This window comes from Chenopodium quinoa, unplaced genomic scaffold, assembly GCF_001683475.1.
Source record: "Chenopodium quinoa cultivar QQ74 unplaced genomic scaffold, ASM168347v1, whole genome shotgun sequence".
NCBI classification, from domain to species: domain Eukaryota; kingdom Viridiplantae; phylum Streptophyta; class Magnoliopsida; order Caryophyllales; family Amaranthaceae; genus Chenopodium; species Chenopodium quinoa.
Genome location: NW_018745684.1, coordinates 9902093 through 9925951, shown reverse-complemented (window position 1 = coordinate 9925951; position 23859 = coordinate 9902093). Strand labels below are relative to the sequence as shown.

The 23859-nt window shown below is 36.7% G+C and overlaps 2 protein-coding genes across 2 annotated transcripts; one reads left to right on the top strand and one right to left on the bottom strand.

Moving 5' to 3' along the window:
- Positions 1-3575: 3575 nt before the first annotated feature.
- LOC110718057 (zinc finger MYM-type protein 1-like) lies at positions 3576-8595 on the bottom strand. Its single transcript, XM_021896860.1, has 3 exons — positions 8385-8595; positions 4270-4422; positions 3576-4162 (listed from the first exon to the last, which is right to left on the bottom strand). Exons 1-3 carry the CDS (start codon positions 8593-8595, stop codon positions 3576-3578), a joined length of 951 nt encoding a protein of 316 aa, XP_021752552.1.
- A 2815-nt stretch (positions 8596-11410) lies between these two features.
- Positions 11411-22952, top strand: LOC110718303 (protein NEDD1-like). The gene is made up of 10 exons (XM_021897144.1): positions 11411-13920; positions 14008-14120; positions 16453-16713; positions 16804-16908; positions 18139-18204; positions 18307-18528; positions 20217-20747; positions 21431-22021; positions 22160-22339; positions 22492-22952. Exons 1-10 carry the CDS (start codon positions 13785-13787, stop codon positions 22597-22599), a joined length of 2313 nt encoding a protein of 770 aa, XP_021752836.1. The 5' UTR covers positions 11411-13784; the 3' UTR covers positions 22600-22952.
- Positions 22953-23859: the final 907 nt, after the last annotated feature.

Below are 23859 nucleotides of genomic sequence, written 5' to 3'. Positions count from 1 at the left end.
CACTAAAAGCTCTTTCGGAGGCAACGGAGAAGACTTGAATAGCAAAAATATCACGAGCCATTGCCGCCAAAATTGGATGTTTCGTGCTTTGTGATTTCCACTAATTAAGGATGTTGAGGTCGTACTTCTCTTCGTCGTCCATGCCTTTCATGAAGTCGTAACTTAAGTACATTTGCAATTCCGAAACATCGCTTTGTGTTCTCCTAGATGATGATTCACTACCTGAAAACTTAGACATCATGTTAGCAGCTTGTGCAAATAAACCTTTGACCCTTTTACTTACATTTTTGGATGATTGAGAAGGAGCAAATCGAGACACGGTTCCATATTAGATTCATAAACTCTATATAAGGCAAAAAATTGATTGGTCACATTAGTTTTATAAGATTCAACATCATCTTCATTCACGCATTGAAAATAAATATCAATTAATAAAAATGTGCCATCATACTTTTGCCTTGGATCTAATATAGAAGCAAAAATATAAATCACAGAAAGATTAGTGTAATATTTACGCCATTTTTCCTTCATTGTTGGAAGATATCCATCATAATCGTGTTGTGATCGGTGTTCATCAAAAAGTTGTGCAAGTAAACATGCATTGCTAAGAAAAGAGTGAGCACAAGGATTATAACCAGAAGAAAAACAATGTGTCATACTATATAATAATTGTAAAAACTACATACATTTTCACAGTTAGACCAATCATTATCTAATAAAGCAAATTGTGGAAATTTTTTATTGTAAAAAATTGTAAATGGACCCTTGTACTCGATTGCCATACTCAACATTTCATAGGTGGAGTTCCACCTAGTTGCACAATCCGTTTTGATTTTAATACCCTTTATTCTTTGTTGCCTGCAAAAATCTTTCCATTCCGAAAATTTCATGTTAGAGTTGTTAATAGACATAATAGCATTTCTAATTTTGTGATAAAATGGACCAATTGCTAGGGTTCCATCTTTCACACACAAGTTTAAAACATGACAAATGCATCTAATATGAAGTGCATCTCCATCTAATATTACATCGGTCAATTGTGCTTTAACTAAATTTGCACTAAATGTCATAGAAGTTGTATTATCAAAAGTCATAGACATGATTTTGGACCTAAGATTATATGCATCAATAGCTTGCATTAAATGATGAGAAATATTAAGACCGGTGTGGGGGTATTCAAGCATTTTAAAATGGATAATGCGTTTAATGACCAATCAGTATCCAAATAATGACAAGTCACACACAGATAGTGATATCCGTAACCGTTATCCCATGTATCAGCGGTCAAAGAAAATCTACAAGTAAGGTTACTTTCATCATATAACGTCAATTATATTTATACTCTTGAAAGGGGTGGAAGTGTTCGAAATGGGCATATCAGGGGAGGGCATTGAAGTGTTTGAATTTGGTAATTCCCTACTAGTACTAGTACGTTTTGACTTGGCTTTCCTAGAGGAGGAGGAAGGGTTCAAGTTTGATGACCATAATTAATAATAATAACAATAATAATAACAACAACAATAACAATAATACAAACAATAATAATAATAATAATAACAATAACAATAATAATAACAACAATAATAATAACAATAACAACAAAAATAGTGACAAGAACAATAATTATAACAATAATAATAATAATAATAATAATAATAATAATAATAATAATAGTAATAATAATATTAATAATAATAATAATAACAAATTAAAATAACGTTGAGTTAGATCTTACAACGACACTTCGATTGCTTTCCGCTAATTAATTTCCCGAACTTATAATTTTTTTTTTTAATTTTTATAATAGAGAGAAGTAGAGAATTAAAGATTATATGAGATTTTTTTTTTTTTTTTTGAGAAGTAGAGATTATAAGAGAGTAGGAGTTAGAGAATAAGAGATTTGAGAATAGATGAGTTGATGAATTGTGGAAAAAAAATGGAGGAAGAAGTGAAGTAATTATAGGAAAAATGATGAATTAGCCGTTAGAGTGGTTGTTGGAATATAACCGTTAATATAGCTGTTACAATATAGCCGTTTATGGCTGTTGAAAGCTGTGGAAAGTAGCCATTATGCACAGGTCGTGTCGTGCCGGGCCGTGCCTTGCGGGCTGCGAGCCGTGCTGGGCCGTGCCGTGCTTGCGGGCCGGCCTGCGGGCCAAACGATCGTGCCGCCCACCGTGCTCGTGCCGATTTTTCAAATTTTGTTCACCGCACGACCCACGGCCCACTGCTAGGCCACCGTGCCGTGCCGTGCCACCACCGTGTCGTGCTCGTGCCGCCCGCGAGCCGGCACGGCCCATGCCCACCTCTATGTGCAAGCAAAGTGAGGAATTATAATATACACATTAAATACATACGGAAAAATTGAAAAAAAAATATTCTCACCTTTGTCACTTTTGCTTAAAACAATCCCTCCTTTGAATAATCAGGAAATAATCTCATTTTTTTCCATCTGCTCAAAATAGTCCCTTAACTGGTTTGTCAACTTGGTGACCGATTTTAGAAGGTGACTTGTTACGTGTTGCCTTCTGATTGGTCATTTTTTAAAAAATTAAATATACAACAACAGAAAACAAATGTAATAAAAATAATTTTTCTTTTTTTTTTAAACGCTTCCCCTTCTTTTTCCTTCTTCCCCGACCTGAACCATCCCCTCTCCCCCGGCCAAAGCCTAGCTGCTCCTTCCCCAATTCCCCAAGCCTTTCCCCGCCCATGTGCCCCCCCCCCCACTAAATGACCACCCCTTCCCCGCCCCCACCTTCCCTTCCCTGTCACTTCTCCCACACGTACCCTCGTCTTCAGTGGTGGATCTAGGATTTTCAACAGTGGGGGACACCAATATCTACCAACATAAAAGTATATATATATATATAGACAAAAATATAAAAAATAAAAAATAAAAAAACTTCTATTCATAGAGGTAAATTCATAATGTAATAAAAAATTCCGATCATAACAAAGTTCTACTTAAAAAGTTACAATTGTTCTCGTCGAGTTTTCATATTTTGGAATCGGTTTACGATAGCATCTATGCTTATATTCAAAAACAAATCTTTGTCTAGACTAGTAACCAAACAATCATTCAACAACTGATCTCCCATGTTATTGCACAATCTGCTTTTAATTAGAGTCATTCCTAAAAAAGCTCTTTCAAGACTTGTTGTCGCCACAAGGAGAAGCAACACTAATTTCAAAAGCAGGTATACTATCGGATGAGTTTCATTCTTTTGTGTCTCAACAAGTTTCATGGAAAGCTCATTAAGGTTCTTCAAATTCAAAAATGTCTCATTACTTTTTATATCCACAATAAATTTTTTAAGTGAATTTACCATAAAAGAAATTTCAACACTCGAAAATTCATTGGGATAAAATTCAACAAGTTGGATCAATTTGTTAATGTCAAAAGAAGAAAATTGGTTAATGGGATTGAAGCAAGACATACATATAAGTAATTCCTTACTTACCTCATCAAATCGATAATCAAGTTCTTGCAATTGTAGATCAATGACACTTAGAAAAACTTCAACTCGAAAATAGTGAAAATTAGTCACTTGTGGCCTACCACCACGAAATTGTCATCTCCCTGGGACAGCATACTTTCCCTCCATATTAGGAATTTCAATGTCATACTTAACCATAAATGTGGTTACTTTTTCTATGTGAGAATCCCAACCATCATCTCGTAACTCTTGTAAATTTATCTTAGTTACATCAATCATTGTCATTGCATTCACAATATCGTGATCACTTTTTTGCAATGCCATGTTCAACTCATTTGTAATAGAAAATATACTCTTCATCAAATGTGCCACAAAGATAAAATCAAATGTCATCAATAAGTGAGTAAGTGACTCAGCTTTAGTCCTATCAACACGATCAGAAATAGCTCCAATGTCATCAAGTGACTCAAGAATCGTGGGATACAAATTAAGCACATTCAAAATGGTTCTAAAGTGAGAAACCCAACGAGTATCACCGAGTCTACTCAAGCTACGCTCCTGATTTAAACCAGTTCCCGATTCAAGTTCACCCAAAGTTAGTGCCTCCGCAACATGTTCAGCCTGTTTTTGTCGAAGAAATTCTTTTCTCTTAGGTGAACCACCCACAAAATTCAATAATGGTGCAAGCACATCAACAAATAGGCACCCACAATCAGCATTTTCTTAGCTACGACAACAAGAGTCAATTGGAGTTGATGAGCAAAACAATGAACAAAATATGCAGATTTAGATTCACTTTTAATTAAAGTTTTAAGGCCGTTAATTTCACCTTGCATATTGCTGTCACCATCATAACCTTGACCACGAACTCTAGAAAAAGTGAGAGAATGCTCCTTAAGTAACGATTCATTTGCAGGTTTTAGTGTCAGAGATTTGGTATCAGCAACATGGATAATACCGAGAAAGCGCTCAGTCACCTCCCCTTTTTTTTATTTATGTGTAGCAAACAAAGAGCCATTTGTTCTTTATCAGATATATCAGCAGACTCATCAGCAAGAATAACAAAAAAATCACTTCCCAATTAATCAATTATTGCTTTGGTTGTTTCTTTTGCCCAAGCATTAATGATTTCTTTTTGAATAGTAGGAGATGTCATTTGAGAGTTACCCAAGGCATTTTCAAGAACTATTTAATTTGCCGAACATCAAAATTTTCAGCTGCAAGAAAATTCAGAAGTTCTAAAAATTACCTCAATTCGTCGAAGACTCACTTCATCATGACCACATTGGGGTAACCCTTGAAGTAATAACCACCTCAAACACTTAATAGAAGTTTGTAGTCTCTTTCGATACTTACTCATAGTATCCTCAGTTTGCTTAGAAAACCAGATGCAATATGGAACCTTTCTGATTTTTAAAAGCATTTAAATTCCCCATAGCTTGATTGTGGGCACTCATATGTCCTCCAATATGCTTATCATATGCTTCTGTTTTATTCCAAGCTCTAAATCCACCACTTACAAAAGCATCTCCACCCGGTGAATTTTCATTCTTGAATAAATAGCAAGGAAAACAAAACACTGCATTCTTTTCAACACTATACTCAAGCCAAGATTTATACTTCTGAGTCATGAGGAAGATTTACTACATCAACCACAATTAATCTTTCTTCATCGTCTGGAGCTCACTCCTAGGATTTGAACTAGCTCCAACTTCTGCTTCACCTCCTAAATTTTGAGGTATTTTCAGTTTCTTGAGATGGAGGATTATCAATTGGTTGAGAAAAATCAGGTTGATTTACTTGAGATTGGGGAGGATTAGGACTAGAGGTAGCACCAGATTCTTTATGAACTCTTTTTTGAAAAAAATAAACTTGTAATATCTCTTATTTTTGTTCTCTTCATAATGTAATTTTAAATGAGTAAGATTTTTTTACAATTACTTTAACAAGATACAATTATTTTATATGGATTTACAATTAATTGATAATCCCTCATTCCCTCAAACAAAATTACAAATAATAATAAAGTACCACCGTAACAAATCATCAATGTGCAATATTCAACAGATTATATAATTCATATCAATTTCAATTATAAAATTCATTAACATTCTGATGTTATTGTAGGGCACGCTCTACATATATTTATTTTTTTTAAAGGAAAAATTCATGGGAATAATCCCACCTTTGGACCATTCGTTTTTAGTAATCCCACCTTTGGATTATTATTTAATAATCCGACCTTTGGGTGCCTTTAATTTTTATTGGTCCCATTTGACCAGAAATCGGTCAAATTTTTTTAATTTTTTTTCTTTTCTTTGCCCTTCCCCGAAACACCACCACTGCACCACTCCGGTCCCATCCCCACCATCAGATCGCCCCTCCCCTTCCCGAGAACCGTTGCCAACCCCCACCACCAGACTGAAACTCCCACACACCCACCAAGGCATCAACCAGTCCTTATTCCACCCAATCCTTTTGTAGCCCCAGTTCCACCCCTTCCCGACCACCGCAGCCAACCACCACCACCAAAAAATCCCACAAACCCCACAAACGAGCCTGAACTCCCCACCCCACCTGACCACAACTCCCTTCTCCTTCACGAATAGCAGCCTTGCTGTTGTTGTCTCTCCTCGCACCAACAATGAAAGCCCCGCCGCGCGACGCCGCATCACCAATTCCCTAATTGCGCATCAAGTCACAGCCAACGCCACCAATTACCACCAATTCGCCACCCCAATCAGCAAATCGCCACCAATTTCAACATTTTCGCCCACCACCGTTGATTTTGTTGAAATTAGTGATGGACGGTAATGATGGGCATGATGCGTGAAGCTAAAAGAACAGAGAAACCACTAGCTTGATGGTGATGATGGGCTTGATGCGTGATTGACGGTGCAGTGGTCGGAGATTTGCTCAGGGTGGGGGAATGTGGGCTGGTCACCGGTGGCTAGCAGGGCAGAGGGAAAAGGGGTGGGGTGGTCAAATTTTAGAGGGGAAGGGGGTGGGTGGTCGGATTTGGGAGGGAAAGGGGGTGGGGTGGTCGGATTTGGGAGAGGAAGGGGGTGGAGTGGTCGGATTTGGGAGTGGAAGGGGTGGTTTCAGGTGAAGGGGGAGTGGGGTTGCGGTGGTTTCATATGAAGGGGGTGGGGCTGTGGTGGTTGTTCGGTGGTGGGTGGTTGCTTGGGAATTAATTTTTTTTATTTACTTTTTCTTTAAATAAATTTAATTTTTTTAATTTTTTTTTACCAATCACAGGCTGCCACGTGTCATGTAACCTGTTATAACAGGTTATATGACCTGTTGGGACTAATAAAAAAGAATGGAGGGTAAAGGTCGGATTATTAAATAATAATCCAAAGGTGGGATTATTAAAAACGAATGAATCAAAGGTGGGATTATTCCTATGAATTTTTCCTTTTTTAAAAGGGTCACTTAGATTTATTTTTTTTTTAAAGGCAGGGCACGTGCCACCCAGGACACTATATAGGTCCGCCATTGCTCGTCTTCATTCATTGGGGGATGAAGTGAGTTTTAGACACTGTACTGTAGTTATAGGGATCATGTGGAGGAGGTCAATTGTTGGAGGTTGGATCATAAATTTGCTTTGAGAAGTTTTGTGTACAGATGCTTAGTACGGTATTCTTTGGCTAGAAGTTTAATTTGGAATTTAATTTGATTTCGTCTTTTCTCAATGAAAGTATAGTAGCTAGATTATTGGAATGCAGTTCTAGAGAATTGTAAAATTTTGTAACTTTTGTTGCATTAATTTATATGGAATGTCATGCATTGTTAAATCACTTTTTATTTAAGTGGAGAAGATAGTCTTAGTTGCTTTGCTTGTATTTTGATTATCGTCATCTACGCATTTTAGCTAGCTGCATAATCAACTTGTCTGACTTAACTTATAAGCTGTTCAATTAACTTGCTTGTGGAAATATATAGATGCTAAGAAAAATAGAGCTTTCAAGATTAGTTCTTTTTCGGGGTGGCTCATGGCTGGCTAGTGTGGTGGGGGTCAGGGTCAGGGTCAGGTGAGAGGGGAGTGGTGGCCTGGTGGGGGTTAGGGTGGTGGTTATGGAGAAGTGGTGATGGTGGTGATATTGGTGGTTATGAAAGGGGGTGGGAAGAGAGATTTAAGAAGAAAGAAAAAAGAAAAAAAAAAATATGTTAAACAAGTTAGAGGTTAAGGTAGTGTTTGGCTCCTAATTCTCCTAAGAAACTAAGAAAGTAAGAAGACTTTCATTCAAACAAAAAAAAAAAAACGTCGTTGTTCAAAAAAACGCAAGAAAAATAAGAGCCTTAGAAGTGGCTAGAATAATCGTTATCACCCATTCTCCATCTTCTCTTCTCTTTTTTTTTTTAAAGACTCCATCTTCTCTTCAGATATTAGTTCTCCTTCGTCACTGGATTTTCTTAACCGCTCAAGCATCTACTCCATTCTTTGTCTTCTCAACTCAAGTGGAAAATGTTAGGTAATTGTGTATTTCTTTGATTCTTTTGCTTAATTGGTTATAACTTATAAAAATGGGGAATGAATTTGAATGATTGCACATCAATGATTGCATATGATTGATTAATGGGGAAAAACTAATTTTTCTTTTAGTTTTGCTAAAAGGGGGGAAAATAGGCTACTCTGGCATGTTTTATTAAGGAGTATCTGTTTTACATGTACATTTCGTTTCATTCTTCTCTTAATTAATTATTGTTGGAACAAGTAGTGTGTAGTGTGAAATTTTGTGAAAAACAAAAAGTCCCACATTGGTGGGAAAGGGAAGTTTGTCCTCCTTTATAATATAGAGTGTGGAGTATTTGGGTGTGGCCCTTGGGCTACCCACATTTTGTGGAGAGGGATGACTCACCTACCAAGCCAACCTATCACACGCGCGCCGAACCGAGCCGGGCTAGGCTGGGTCGGGTCGACTCGGGTTTGACTTGCATTACCGTTCTCTTCAATCCTCTTTCTTCTAAACACAGAATTCGAGCACTTTCTATACACTTTTGGTGTTTTGTTGCCCGGTGGTTCAGTGCAAGACCATCGGTACATTATTTCTTTATTCAGAGAGACTGTTTTATCCTGGGGGACATCCGGTTGTGTACGAGCTGCTTGCACACCTTCGAGGCAGTACCGTGAATGTTCTAAAGAGAGCGACATAGTCCGCGACTCAGTCTCATTCCCGGTAACATTGTTCTTACTGTTTTTTGTTCCCGCAGTTCAGTTTACAACAATTTTAGAACAATATTTTCTACCTTCCGTAATAATTATGTCTACCGAAGATATGACTATGTCTAATGACCTTAACAAGCCCTTCCGTGTTGAAGGCGCTCACTTTAAAAGGTGGAAACAGAAAATGCAGTTTTTCTTGACTGTTAAAAAAGTGCATTCTGTATTGACTGTCCCTAGGCCTGTTATTCCTGATAATTCTGAAGAAGATGAACTAGTTTATTGGAATAGTGAAATCGAAACTTGGAATGAAACTGATTTCATGTGCAAGAATTATATTCTTAATGGTCTGTCTGATAACTTGTATGACTACTACAATATGGAAAATTCTGCTAAAGATTTGTGGGATGCCCTGCAAAAGAAATATGATACTGAAAAAGCAGGTGCCAAAAAAGTATGTTGTCAGTAGGTACCTGAAGTTTCAAATGACTGATGACAAGTCCATGGAAGTGCAATCCCACGAGCTTCAGAAAATTTCCCACGAGATAATTTCCCAAGGTATGGCCCTTGATGAACAATTTCAAATTGCTGTTATTATTGACAAGCTGCCTCCTTCTTGGAAAGATTTCAAAAATAATCTCAAGCACAAGACTAAGGAATTCTCCTTAGAGAGTTTGATTACTCGGCTCTGTATAGAAGAAGAATCTAGAAAACAGGACCAGAAGGAAGTCTCTTTGTTTCTGGTTTTCAGAATCACTTATTCATGCTTTGTTTTTTAGCTTTCTAATTTTCTTTTCTTTAACTTTTACTCTTTTTTTCAGAGCCTGGTATCTTATGCTATTCAATTTTCTTATTCTGTTTTTCAAAATCTGAATCTGTTTTAGTTTTCTTATTTCCTTAGTTTCAGTTTTCCTAGTTTCTGGCTATTAGTGTTTGTTTAACATTTTGTTGTTGTGTTGAATTCAAAATTTTGATGATAAGGAGGCCACATCTTCACATAGTGAAAGGTCCATGTTGGATGTCTATCTTAAGGACCTTAAATTAGATCGAACAGCGAAGCTTGATGTATTAGCTTATTGGAAAGACAATGAATATCGATATAAAGAGCTTTCTTGTCTTGCTAGAGATATTTTAGATGTGCCCCTAACAACTATTGCTTTTGGAATCAACTTTTAGCATAAGCAGGGGCGGACCTATTTATGTGCACAGTGGTGCACGATACTCACCAGTAAAAAAAATTTGATGTTCAGTTTTTTTTTTTTTTTTTTTTTTTTTTAATATCAAAGAGACCAGTTATTATAGATAACGGGTCTCTTTGATGCTGCTATTGCATTTTCAAGAGCTTTGCGCTGTGCTTAGTGTTTTTTTTTTAAATATCAAAAAGACCTGTTATTTAGATAACAAGTCTCTTTCATGCTGCTATTGCATTTCATGATTTTTGCGCTGCTTTCTTTTATAATTAAAGAGATCGGTCTCTTAAGTTACTCAATTTTTTTTTATAATAATTTTTTAATACTTTTTCTTCTATTTATATCCTATATGTGTGTAATCAATTTAAAATTTTCCCCCAAAGCTTATCAATAAAATAAAAAATCATAAATTTAATATAATAATTTATTGTAGATCGGGTTCATACAAGACCTGTTATTGTTCGAAACATATTATTTGTCGTACTTTCGACTTGTAAGATTGAATATTTAAGTATTATTTGGTTGTAGTATGGTTTTTTTTGTTCTATTTTTGGATTGAAATTAATTATGAACATGATCTGGAAAAACAAATTTGTACTTTCACAAGTGATCAATAATTGATGGTGACTCACCACCTTAGAAATCCTGGATTCGCCACTGAGCATAAGAAGTCGAATATTGAATAAATGGAGTTGTTACCTTCCTGAAAATGTGGAAGCTTTAATAACAACTCGCAGTTGGATGTTCTCTTATCAATGTAAGTACCATACTTATATTTTTGCACCACTAATGTATATTTGAAAATTCATATGTAACATTTTGTTTTTATTTTTGTAGCAAATGAAGAAGAAGTGTTTGTTGGATCTTATGTGGATTGGGCTGCAACATCATCACATGTTTGATGTTGAGAATTTAGAGGGTGGAGTATTGTAGTATGATTTTTAAAGATTAAAAGTTTGTTTGATGTTTTTGCCTATTATAACTTGTATTGCATTTGGTATTGAATATTGGAAGTGGTTTGTTGTCTAAAGAACTTGTTTTACATTTGGTATTGAATATTGGAACTTGTTTGTTGTCCAAAGACTTCATAAGGAATATATTGGAAGACTCCATGTCTGGATCAGAGTTTATCTTTTGTTTTATTTCAGTATTATGGAATTAAAGGTTGACTTTAATACAAGTTATACAACTATCAGGGATGTGGTTGAGATGCTATGCAGGGATAGGAGTGTCACCTTGCGTTATGTAGGGATACAAGTGACATGTGTCATTGCGTTAATGGTTGAAAATATATAAAAGAAATAAAACAAGAAAACTAAAAAAAAAATCAAAACAGAAAACCCAGCCCCAACCCACGACAACCACGCCACCACCCACGTTCAGCGTCCTTCCTCCCATCGGCCTAGCCTAAGTCCCCGGCCCTCAGCCTGCTGCGCCTAGACCCCCTCCCCCATGCCGGCGCCCTTCCCCCAAAACCACCAATCCCGCAGCCCAAACCCCCTTCAAAATCTATAAATTACCTCCTCCACCGAATAAAAACCCCCAGTTGCCCCTCTCCCACCATCGGAACCCTAGCTTTTGATCGTGGGGGAGGGGTGGTTGGGGTTTTTTATATGGTGGGGGAGGTAATTTAGGGATATTGGGTGGTCATGGGTGGGATTTCAGGGGTTTTAGGTAGGCGGGTTTGGTGGTTTTGGGGGAAGGGGAGCAACCAGGGCGCGGGAGGGGGTACTGGCCGGCGCGTGGGCGGGGAAGAGGGTTTTGGCTACCGTGGTGGTGGTGGGGAAAAGGGTTTTGGCCGCCGCGGTGGTGGTGGGGAAGGTGGTTCGTGGTGGAGGCTAGGTAGTTTTTTTTTTAATTTTTCAACCAATCACATGATGACACGTGTCACCTTAACCGATTATAATTGGTAAAAATGATCTCAACTTTCACGTATTCACTTTAAATAATCCCAACTTGGGATTATTATTAAATAATTCGAACTTTGGGGTGTATTCGCTTTTTGGTCCCTAACCGGTTATTAACCCCAACAAAGGAAAAATACACTTTAATCACAAATATGGGCGATTTACTTCTAATAATCCCAACTTAGGTTTACTATCTAATAATCCCAAATATGGGGTTAGTTTGCCTCCAATGGTCCTAACCGGTCAACGATGGGTCAATGACTAGTTATAACAGGTGACCATGACATGTGTCAACACGTGATTGGTCCAAAATATTTAAAAACTTAGAAAAAAAAACCATAAAAAATATAAAAAAAAAAACCCAAAATTACAGCCACCATCTCCTTTCCACTAACCTCGCCGGAACCCTATCCCCACTCCATAACCTTGCCGGAAAACGGCCAGGCAACCCCCCTAAACCACCGAAACGGCCAGCCGTTTGCTACCAGCCATTCCCGACCCCCGAAATCACCCACCCAGCCCACCCCGACCCCAAAGCCTTCATTTTCTCTCTCTTCCTCTTCCACCATTGTTGCGATTTCCGTGTTCTTCATCGTGAAGAACTCGCAAGATCAGAGCCGCAATTCTCTTCAACACCAGCCTCAGCAATCAACAACAACCCGCAAGATCAAAGCAAATCGCGATCGCCGATAATGAGAGTGAAGATTGAGGGGTCTCCTGAGAAAGTAGTTAGCCCAGTTGCTGAAATTGCCGACGTCGACAATTGAGTTGAATCGCTGTTGTTGCGGTGTTTCATGGATGTGCGTCGGCGGGGATTGGGGCCGGGGTGACTGGCTGGGTTGTTTCAGGGGTTGAGGGTATGTCAAATTGGGTGGTAGCGGACCGGCCGACCATTTTTGATGGGTTAGGGGGTGGCCGGCTGATTCCGGCGTGTTTAGGGGTGGGGGAAGGTGGCTGGGAAGTTTGGTTTTTATTTATTTATTTATTTTTTTTATGTTATATTTTTTTTATGTTATATTTTTTTTATATTGGACCAATTACGTGTTGACATGTGGCTATTAAAACCCAAAAAAAAAAACACTCTTTCAGCAGGTTACCGGTCATTGAGACCATTTGAGCCAAACTGACCCCATAATTGGGAATATTAGATAATATACCTTAGTTGGGATTATTAGAAATAAATTGCCCATATTTGAGATTATAAAAGTGTATTTTTCCTTTTTTTTTTAAGGAAAAAGTGTATTTTTCCTATGAATAATTATAATGTATATAATCCATTACACCATTTTACAGAGAAAGTAAAAAAAATTATAACTAATTAGTCCTAAATTAGTTAGATCATTTTGAGTACCAATTATTTTTGGTTCGAGTCATTTCGGGTATAAGGTAATTATAGTTCAGGTCACTTCGGGTTTTAAGTCTATTCAAGTCAATTACTTAGGGTCACTTCGGGTCGGATCACTTCGGGTTGAGCCAATTCGGATCAGGTCAATTCAAATCGGGTCACTTCGGGTCAATCAATTCGGGTTACAATTGGGTCGGCTTGCTTCGGGTTTTGTGTCACTTCGGGTCGGGTCAACTTCGAGTTTCAAGTCAATTCGGGTCGGGTCAATTCAGGCATAAGGTGACGTTCGAGTCAACTCCACTTCGGGTCGGGTTAGTTCGAATTTGGATCATTTTCAGGTCAATGAATTCGGGTCAATTTTCAGATCACAAGTCGGGTCATTTGAGTCAGGTTAGGATTGCCAGGCCTACTACAAAGTATTGTATTGCCAAATAGGGACTTTAAAAAAAAACCGAGCCGAAACATCCCACCAAGGCACCAACCAAAACACCCTCAAATCACCGTTGTGAAATTGTGTAATATAACTCAACTCACTCCCTCACTTGCTATCTCCGATTTCAAAATTCAAAATCATCTTCAAAAATTGGCATACTTTCTCTTTTATTATTATAAACTCCACTATAAACTGTTCATCATCTCTCCATTCTTCATTTCTTCTCCGGCAATCATACTATACTCCACCATTGATTCAAATCTCGAGGAGAGAGAAAATTTTCTGGGGTTTCTCTCTTCTCTACAATGGTGTTGTTGGCCGCAAGCGGCGGCGACACCGTTAAACTTTTCGATGTTTCCGTTGAGTCCGGCGATCCTTGTTCACTTAGTTATACTCCATCGCCTGGTTTCCAAGTTAACTCCGTCAAATGGAATCATACCAGTTAATTGTTTTTTCCCCTTTTTTTTGGGTTTTTTTTTTTTGGGTTTTTGAATGTTTGATTTGATTTTGATTTCTGGGTTTGTGCAGATTTGGTGGTTGCGAGTGCTGGAGATGATAAGAAGATTACATTATGGCGTAAAAATGGACAGAGTATGGGGACTATTCCTCTTTTAGGGTCTGAATCTGGGGACAATGTTGAGGTGATTTTGTTCATCTTTTTTATTTTGATTTAAGTGGGTTTGTTTTTTATTTTTGGAATTTTGATTGCTGAGTTTTTGTGTAATTGTTCTTGTTGATTTTTAGAATTTTGGGTTGAAGGGGAAAAGAGTATGAAATGAGGGTTGGGTAGCCATTGTAGGGGTATCTTTTGTTGTATTTGATTTTTAGAGTATATATAGAATTAGGTGTAATCGGGAACATTTAAAAATTTGTATGAGCTTTGGTTTGGGGAGATTGTTATGTGTAGTTATGGGTTGAAGGGAACAAGAGTTGGAAATGAGGGTAGTTGTTTAAAACTTATCGGAGTAGATAGTTTTGATTCGCCTTTTGTTTCGTTTGTATCCAATTTAAGACTGGCATACATTGGTATTACCTTTGGCTCACTTCTTGTTCCTGAATCTAGAATGGTCTGTTGTTTAAGGATTAGACGAAGAAGTTGGAAACAAAAAAAAGGGTTAAGACTTTAGAACAAAATTACTTGATGAGGAAATAGTCGAAATACAGGGTTTTAATTGTGGCATTGCTCAATTTAGATGGCTAGGTGTGAGAGCTTGGATTAAGGGGAATGATTTAGAGTAATGAGGTCTGACAAGGGGAGGTGAACAGGTGATCAATAAGGTATTGGACTGGTGGTGCTTAAAGGAGGCAATAGTGGTGGGAGATTTATTACTCTTGTTACTTTGCTAGGGTTGTACTAGTCTATTACTGTAGGGGAGTAATGAACTGTTAATCACTGTTTGATGTTTGATTATGGAACTATGGCACTTTACTAAAGTTGTTGATGATTTAGGTGCTACTTGCTAGTGAATTTAGTCTATCGTTATCTCATATACTTCCTCCATTCCCCTAATATTTTGCACAATTACCATTTTAGGAAGTTTCACAAATATTGCAACATTACCATACATGCACATGCGTTCTCTCTATCTCTCTCCTCATCACATGGGTCCTTATCTTTATTTCTCTCTATCTCTCTCCTCATCTTGAATTTCGTGTCTTCCCCCCTTGTTGCAATTAGGGGATTGGAGGAAATATATATAAATGGTACAAAACAGGCTTGGTTAAATTGAAGTTTCATTCAGTGTTAACCTTTGTATTTATATTTCAGAGAAATTATTTTAGGTAGAGTGTTGCTAACAGCTTGGGAAAAAGGTTAATAATTCAGAGAAGTCTTTTTTGGTTTATGAAAAGTTATGTATGTCTCTATGTTGCTGAGCTCATTAGTTAGAATTAAAGCTCTCAACCTCGCATATTGTTGCTATTGTTGTTATTGTATTGGCATAAGTTAAAATTTTCCTAGAAAATATGATGTCTAGCACTCCTTACATCCCATGAGGACCACTACTATTGATTTATAACAGATGTTATATGTTTGTAATAGCTGCATGTTATAACATCAGCACTGTGTTTGTATTGTGGAACTGTAAAAAGATCAAGGGGGAATGCAAAAATAGACTTGAGAATAATCATAAGGATGAAGGATGTATAATTCAGACAAATAATTGATATGATTCTATATGTGCTTCTCTTTTGATGTTGTAAAATAAGATGGTCTATTCATTAACCAAACATTTTTTTAATCGTTTGATCAATTTTACAACTAGTAGGCCTAAAACCCAGCTAAAGGCTGGCTTGAAGTTATTTATCAAACTAGTCAAGGTTGGTGAAGCTATGGGAATACTGCATATTACTCTTTTTGTCGTCTTAATTGTTTGATCAATTTTACAACTAATATGCCTAAAGCCAACTGAAGGTTGGCTTGAATTTATTTATCAAACAAGTCAAGGATGGTGAAGCTTTGGGATAACTGTGTGTTACTCTCTTTGTCGTCTTTCATTTTAAAATAATTTGAAGGTTTCGTGTGGTGAACTCTGTTTCTTTTCTCTCATATTTCCATGTATTGAATATTAGCTGCACTAGTTTAAATATTGGTGTGTTAAAGTATGTTCTTGCTGTTAATGTTTAAGGATGGGTTCCAATTCAGGAGCTTTTTCATGATTATTTATCTGACTGCAAGTTGGCTTTTGTTTAAAATGAGAACTGAGTAGGCTCTTTATAAGAAAGTCAAGTGGATTGTATATATGATTTTTGTTTACGATGAATTGAATTCCTGGATCTGATTCTCTTTTTTGGTATTCCTGACAACATTACGATTAGTCTGTGAGAGTCATTTTAAGTCTTTTGTGTGTGTGTGTGTGTGTGTGTGTGTGTGTGTTTTTGTGGGTTGGGGGGGGGGGGGCGCTTCTAATTTTGAAGGTGGTTTTCTACTCTGTTTCTTTGATTTTCATGTGAAACTTTTCTGATGTATTACAGGAGGCTATATCATCCATTAGTTTCAGTAACAAATCATCTAGATACTTGTGTTCCGGGGGAAGTGGTCAAGTTGTTAGAATATGGGATCTACAGAGAAAGCGTTGTATCAAATGGTTGAAAGGTCATACTGGCTCAATATCAAGTGCAATGTATAATTGCAAAGATGAACACTTGGCTTCCATCAGTACAAACGGGGATCTTTTGGTCCACAACCTTGCCTCTGGATCTAGAGCTGCTGAACTGAAGGATCCTCATGGACAGGTTGGTTTTCTGTTTCTGTATCTCATCAAGACTTATACATCCTTCTGTTTTGGCTATGCTAAATGCTCATGTATTGGATGTTAAGACCAGATGTTGAGAGTACTTGATTATTCTCGAGTTAGCCGGCATCTCTTGGCAACAGCTGGTGATGATGGCTCTGTTCATTTGTGGGATACAACCGGTAGAAGTCCGAAGGTATGTACTGAGATGAATTTTATGTGAAGTGGCATTTATGATCTTGTGTAATTTTCCTTTTTTTCTTTTTATTAAGTAAAACTTTCTAGCTAGCACCTGAATCCTTTATGTAAAGATAGAAATCTGATTTGTGCTTCCCTTGCATGAATTTATGTGAATGTAGGCCAGTGGTGTTTATGCCCCTTTTTTTTAGTCATGTACCACCTTCCATTTCTTTGAGTTGGTTACTGATTACAGTTACTGTTGGTACAAAGATTAAGGATAGGAGAGAGTCAGAGAGAGTTTACCAAGTAGGTCATCATGTGTAAGAAAATGTAGGACAAATAGTATTGTAAGTGGGGTTTATGACCTTTATGTAATACACCATAAGAAAGTAAGCTTTGTAAGTGGATCTTGTGTATGAAAAATTTGGGAAGAGAGTAACCAATTTAAAAGAACAGAGGTTGTAATCTATGACATTTAACTTTTCTATTATTTATCTGTTTTTTATTAGTTGACACAATTCATTTAGGCACGTTTGCCAATGTATACTTTTAGATGTAAATAATAAATATCTTTAACTACGTATTTTAGCAAAAAATAGTTGACACAATTCATTTAGGCACGTTTGCCAATGTATACCTTTATATGTAAATAATTAAATATCTTTAATTATGTATTTTAGCAAAAAATAGTTGACACAATTCATTTAGGCACATTTGCCAATGTTTACTTTTAGATGTAAATAATTAAATATCTTTAATTACGTATTTTGGTATTTGGAAAATAGATGTTGAGACGAAACTATCAAGACCCCCTCATGACTACGTTTTTTTTCTAACACTAAATCACAAAATAAAGTCAATGTAAGTTATGTGAATAGTGCCCAAAGTCAAAATGTGTCAACTAAAAAAGGAAGAAGTATTTAATGGTTGTTGGTATCTTGGGTTTGACAATCGGACCCATTGCTGTTAGTTGATAGATTTAAAATTGATTGTAGAATTTGATGTAATCATGTAGGCACTTAACAGTAGAAGGATTCAAATTACCAGTCTTATATTCATACACTTGCCAACCTGTTGTCAAATTCTTGAAATCTGATTTAAAATTTCTGGAATTTCAGGTTATCCAATTTCTTGTACAATAGCCTTGATATTTTTTTTTTATTATTTTTTTTTAAAATTTTTTTTGAGAATTTTACTAAAGAAATAGATATTTAGCCTTACATGTTTACTCCTTTGTATTTCATAGGTCTCTTGGTTAAAGCAGCATTCAGCACCTACTGCTGGTCTGAGCTTTTCTCCTTCAAATGACAAGGTCTGGTTTTAATGTTCTCAAATTTTGCTTCTGAATCTTTTAAAATTTCTAAAGACAATGACAGTAATTTGCTAAAACGGAAATTTATGCTGATTTATGCAGATGATTGCTACAGTTGGTCTTGATAAAAAGCTGTATACTTTCGACTCAGGCACAAAAAGGTCTTCGTTTTGCATTTCTTATGAAGCCCCCTTTTCTTCATTGGCATTCAGAGAGGATGGCTGGATATTGGCTGCTGGAACAAGCAACGGTCGTGTGGTTTTCTATGATGTTCGTGGAAAACCTCAGCCTTTTACTGTTCTTCGTGCTTATGGACATTCAGAGGTAACTTTTGTGGTTTACACATCTATACGTTAAATCGTCGTATTCCCTGGTCTTAAAATAAGAAGGCAAATTGTTGTTCATGGCTTCCTGCTATGCTATTATTCATATCAATGTTACCCATGAGGATACTGAATTTAAAGGGCTGTGATCTCTGACTCTATGAGTGCAAGTACCAGATGAAGGCTTGTGGTAAATTACCTTATCATTCTAACAGATATTGTCTCGTCGGTGTACATGAAGGCCCGTACGTCATTCTTGTAAAATTGTGGTTACGAATTTTAAGACTATACATGAGATAGAGTATTGGGGTAAGGATTACCATTATAGCAGTGGGTACTTTAGAACTCCTGATAAAGGGGCGGGATGCATTTTTTCATTACTCCCTGGTCCCAATGCCTTTGAATGGCTTGATCACTTAATGGAGTTATGATGAGAGCCAGGAACAGTTCATCTAAGAAGTTATAGTGCTCACAAACGGCTTGTGAACATAATTTTTGACTTACATAAACTTATATTTTTGAGTGAGCCTTTGTTCTTGTTCAAGCTCAGCTTACCTGCATAAGTGTGTTGATCCTGGGATGGTCAAAGTCTCAGCTCATATACACCCTTATTTACACATGCATTGTGACATGAGATGTTTGCTGTCAATCTTTGGAGAGATGTGCACGCTTTTTAGGGGACTCTTTCAAATTTTTAAGTCCACAATGTAGCCGACCCCACTTATGATGGAGGAGGAAGATCTTTGTGGATGACTATACATAAGAATCACTTTTGGTTAGCCGATGCCACTTATGGGATTAAGGCTTTGATTGATTGGTTTAAGTCCACATTGTGATTGGATGATGTCTTGCACCTATTGTAGTGAAAGTAGCTGGTACTGTTTAAATTTATCTTACCTCTTCGAAAATATTTGACTAAGCAAAAGCTTTTAACTTCACTTGTAACTACTTCGTATTATCCTTGTGAAGTTAAAGGAAGTGGGGAGCATCAGCGATCCTATTTTGATGGGGGCTCAATTTCTTTGTAGCTGACATGTTTCTTTAGTCACATAACTCACGTTTGCCACTACAAATATTAAACCGTTAGTATCTTTAATGACTGATAAAAAATAATTATTAAAAATTATATCTAGAAATTATATGTTGAGACAAAATAACAATTCCCCTCATAATTATATATTTAGTTACATATTAATCACGAAAGACGGTCAAAGGAGAGTGTGAATAGTTCTACAGTCAAAACTTGTTAATTAAAAGAAATGAAGGAAGTATATATTTAATTTTGCAGCAGAATCTGAGAATAAATTCATATATGAAATATATTAATACGAAGGAATTTAACTCTTTTGATTAGTATGTATGAATATTTTGAGAGGCTTTCTAGTCGTTCAGGAAATCTTTATGAGTGGAGTTAAATGTGAGTTTTGGAGTAAACTAATGCCTTATTCTGTTCTCCTTGGATAAGGGTCCATAAGGCCATAACAATTCAACCATTTAAAATTAATTCAGATAAGCTCAAGTAAGCTGAGATAAGGGTTAATAAGTTTAAATAAGGGCGAATCTGTTCAGAAAAGGTTAGTCTAGTCAAAAGAAAGAAGCCCAAGTATTTGGGAAGGTTCTATTTCATTCTTTTTTCTTTGTTATTTGTCAAAATCATAAGTATTTCTGACTTTGACATTAATTTATCAGGCTGTCACAAGTTTATGTTGGCAAAGATCAAAACCCATTGACGTGAATGAGAAAAACTGCACGGCTGATATAGCTCTTTTAGGAGGGGCTGTCGAGGACTCGATTTTAATGCCTGACCCGCTTCCTTCTGCAACATTAACCAGTGCTCCACAAGCAACAACTTTTTCTGGTCCTCGTCGTTCAAGCTCTGCTGTGGAATCATCCTTTGCTGCAACTTTTACGAACAATAATCAGAATTCAGAGGAAACTCCTCATAGAAGCTCATTGAGGACTGGTGGAGTATTGCCAAGATTACAAGCAACTAGGAACTATAACTTTAAGGATGATATGGATGTTTTCTCCCCACTCTTAGACGTTCCAATTACACCCTCACTTGATAAACTATGGAATGACAATGATTTATCCCGAAAAGACCAACCTGGCGATAAAAAAGTTTCTCCACTATTTCCCAATCGAAAATTCACACTTCCTGAAGCTGTTAATGATATACACCCAATTTTTGACTGGAAACCTGGTCCAGCTGCTAAACAGGTATGGATTTTTCTCTTTATCTTCTCAGGTTGTAGCAACTTGCATGTGATTGCATATATAATATCTCATGAATGTTCAGGAACTGTTGCAACTGCATCTTTGCAAGTAACTGTTATCTTCATTTCCTGTTAGTTTGAAGATATTGTGCTTGTCTGGCTTTTGAACTATGCGTGATCTTTCTCTTTTGGTCATTGTGATATGATTGAATGTAAAACTAACAATTACATTTCTAGTATTAAAAACCTGCAATGGGGAAAAATTGTATGTAATACATATTTTATTTCATTTTTTATGTCTCTTTTAAAGCTCGCCTATAGTAAATCTGCTTGTTTATAGCAAATCAATAATTACTCTTAATTTCCTACAAAGGCCACAATTATTGGCCATACATTTACTGCCTGTTTACATACAGATTGTATGGTAGGTAAAAAATTAGAAGAATTTGCACCGACTCTAAATTCACAAAGGCATGTAAGTAATGATAGTCTATCTTGTATGAAGTTTTTTTTCTTACATCTAGTACAAAATTTTCTTAAAATATTTCAGTTAACTTGCAGACAAATTTTGTCAATTGTGTCCACTGCTCATAAAATAGCACCTCTCTTACAGCTGAATTTGTTGTTGAACTTACCAGCTAAAATTCCCAATTTTTGTTTTAATTTGCGGCAATTTTATTTTTCTAGGATGACTTCCATTCATCGCTTCCTGGTTCCACTCCTACTGCATCTTCCAGAAGTGAGGATTCATCTATTATTCCTCCAGAAGCATGGGGTGGTGAGAGACTATCAGATAAGATTGCCCTTCATCGTCAATCTCTAGCATCACGTCTCAGTATGTCAACATCTACCAGTACATCGACTTCAACGTTCACTGGATTGCAAGATCCATCTGCAAGCCAGTCTGCCTTGAGTTACTCCACGAGCACAAGTCTTATCTCAAACTTTCGAGCAAAAGATACATCATCTGGACAAGAAAATTCACCCGGAACATTTGGACATGTCCCCTTTAGTGCTCTCTTGAATGTTGGTTCAAAACCTGCCACAGGCCAGGCAAATCCTGAAGCTATTGGATCTTTGAATCCTTCTCGAAGATTTTCCACCTATGCTGAAAGGATTGGCAGTTCTGCAGCATTTACTGATGGCGTTTCTGCTTCATTGGGTTCGCCTAAAACCAAGAAAACAGGAGTTGAAACCCGGGAAGAACTTCAGAATAGTTTGTTGGCCAGATCTGATACAACATATGCCGCTGAACCTGGATTGCTTCCATCTGTTAATGTATGTATTAACATAGATGAGTTAACTAACCACATGCTGTATGATTTGATTTTGGGATGTATTTTCCGACTTTTTTGCTACACTTTTAATGATGACATACCATGAAGAAGACTAAATAAGTTCCTTTTTCTGTCTCAGGGAGCACCAAATTTACATCAGAGAACACCTCAAGCTGACCTGCAGCATAGATCCTCCAACTTCACCCTTCAACTGTTTCAACATACGCTACAAGAAACTCTATCATCCTTCCAAAAATCAATACATGAAGATGTGAGGAATCTTCATATTGAAATCCTAAGGCAATTTCATATGCAAGAGGTATGTATCATACTAATTCTTAAAATACACTTGCTCTGTTTTTTAGGTTCTGCAAACTCATTACTGTTTTTTTGCTCTGTACCTTTCTTTCTACGCGGTACACTGGTACTCTGGTGCACTTCCTCACATGTTGGCGGTTTCATATTGTACAGACGGAAGTTTCAGGTTTCATGAACAGAGTCGTGGACAAACTAGATTCACTTACAGAAGAAATTCAGGCATTGAAGAAAGAAAATGAACGGCTTCGCCAATTGCTTTGAAAACTCACAAAGATCTTCTTTGTATTCTTTTATTTGGAGGAGGGTGTTTGGTTGTTGGTTCCATTTTTATTCTTTCTTTTTTTGGGTTTTCCTGTATGTATATATGCATCACTGAGTGGGTGATGTGTTTTTTTTTTTTTCCTTTCCTTTTAACTCCAATTTCCTGAGCCAAGACAAATTTTTATTTTTTGGCTTAGCATTACAGGAAATTGTGTGATTATAGCTAGAGAAAATGAGTGTTAGGATTACAAGGCTTTTTGTCTCCGTGATTTGAATCGTGTGAAAAAAATTTGCTAATCCTTTTGATTATCAAATTATGCAGTTTGGCCTTTGATTGAAGATTTCAAATTTAACCCAATTCTATAATGAGAATTAGCTATTACTGAATGCTCTTGTATTCCAGAACCCGACATTGAAGAGTATCTTGGGTTGGTGTGTACCAAACTGATTAATAAGTGATCTCAAAACAATTATATGATGATGGGATTGAGTTGCTAGAGAGTGCATTTCATTGAGTACATTTAGATGTTCGTATTGGCAGTATGCTCTTGTTTAGAGGTTTGTTTACAGAAGGAAATATGACTTCTGTAAGGCCTTATTAAAGCTTCCAAAGTGCTCCACTGCTCCTTAACAACTGAGGTTGTGATTTTTTGGTAAATACAGTAAGGCATGAGTAAAATCAATTGAAGGTCAAATTCGCTCTATGACTTTGACATAGTATGTACCAAGTTCTTGCTTTCCAATATCAACACGTACTTGAGCATATGGGTGCCATATTTGACTGCTCGATTCTATTTTTATGTACTCATATAGTTTTATGCCTTTGATATGTGTTCCGAATTCCTTATCTTCTCCTTTTTGCTATCGTGTATCATTAATTTATGTTGAATTCTAGTGATAAACTGTCAAAATTTTCAGGCATGAAGCATACTTGTATAATTGTAGTTAAAATTATCAGGCATAAAGCATACTTGTATAAAGCATACTTTGAATTTCTCATCCTCTACTAAGTTGAGGCCACAAGGACCCAACTTAGGGGTAACAAATAAACTGCATAAGCCTCCTGTTTTAATAAAAAAGAATACAAAAAAAGTTGAAGAGGCGTGGCCCCACTTGGTCAGATCCCTTTTGCAAATTCAAAATGAAAAGAGTAGTTGAGACGGTTTTAGGGTATTGAGGCGGGAAAGGAGGAGAGAGAAAGCAATTTCATTTCCAAAAAATTTTTAGGGAGAGCAAAGTGAAACAAGAGAAACCTAAAAA

Bases quoted from the DNA above. Each gene is read 5' to 3' on its own strand.
- LOC110718057 (XM_021896860.1), bottom strand. From the start codon at position 8,595: ATGTCGCTCTCTTTAGAACATTCACGGTACTGCCTCGAAGGTGTGCAA. The intron at 4,423-8,384 runs GTAATGCAAGTC...AATAAAAAAAAG, and splicing joins AAAGAGGATTGAAGAGAACG to GGGAGGTGACTGAGCGCTTT. The intron at 4,163-4,269 runs GTGAAATTAACG...GTCGTAGCTAAG, and splicing joins TGGTGACAGCAATATGCAAG to AAAATGCTGATTGTGGGTGC.
- LOC110718303 (XM_021897144.1), top strand. From the start codon at position 13,785: ATGGTGTTGTTGGCCGCAAGCGGCGGCGACACCGTTAAACTTTTCGAT. The intron at 13,921-14,007 runs GTTAATTGTTTT...GGGTTTGTGCAG, and splicing joins CGTCAAATGGAATCATACCA to ATTTGGTGGTTGCGAGTGCT. The intron at 18,529-20,216 runs GTAACTTTTGTG...TTAATTTATCAG, and splicing joins GTGCTTATGGACATTCAGAG to GCTGTCACAAGTTTATGTTG.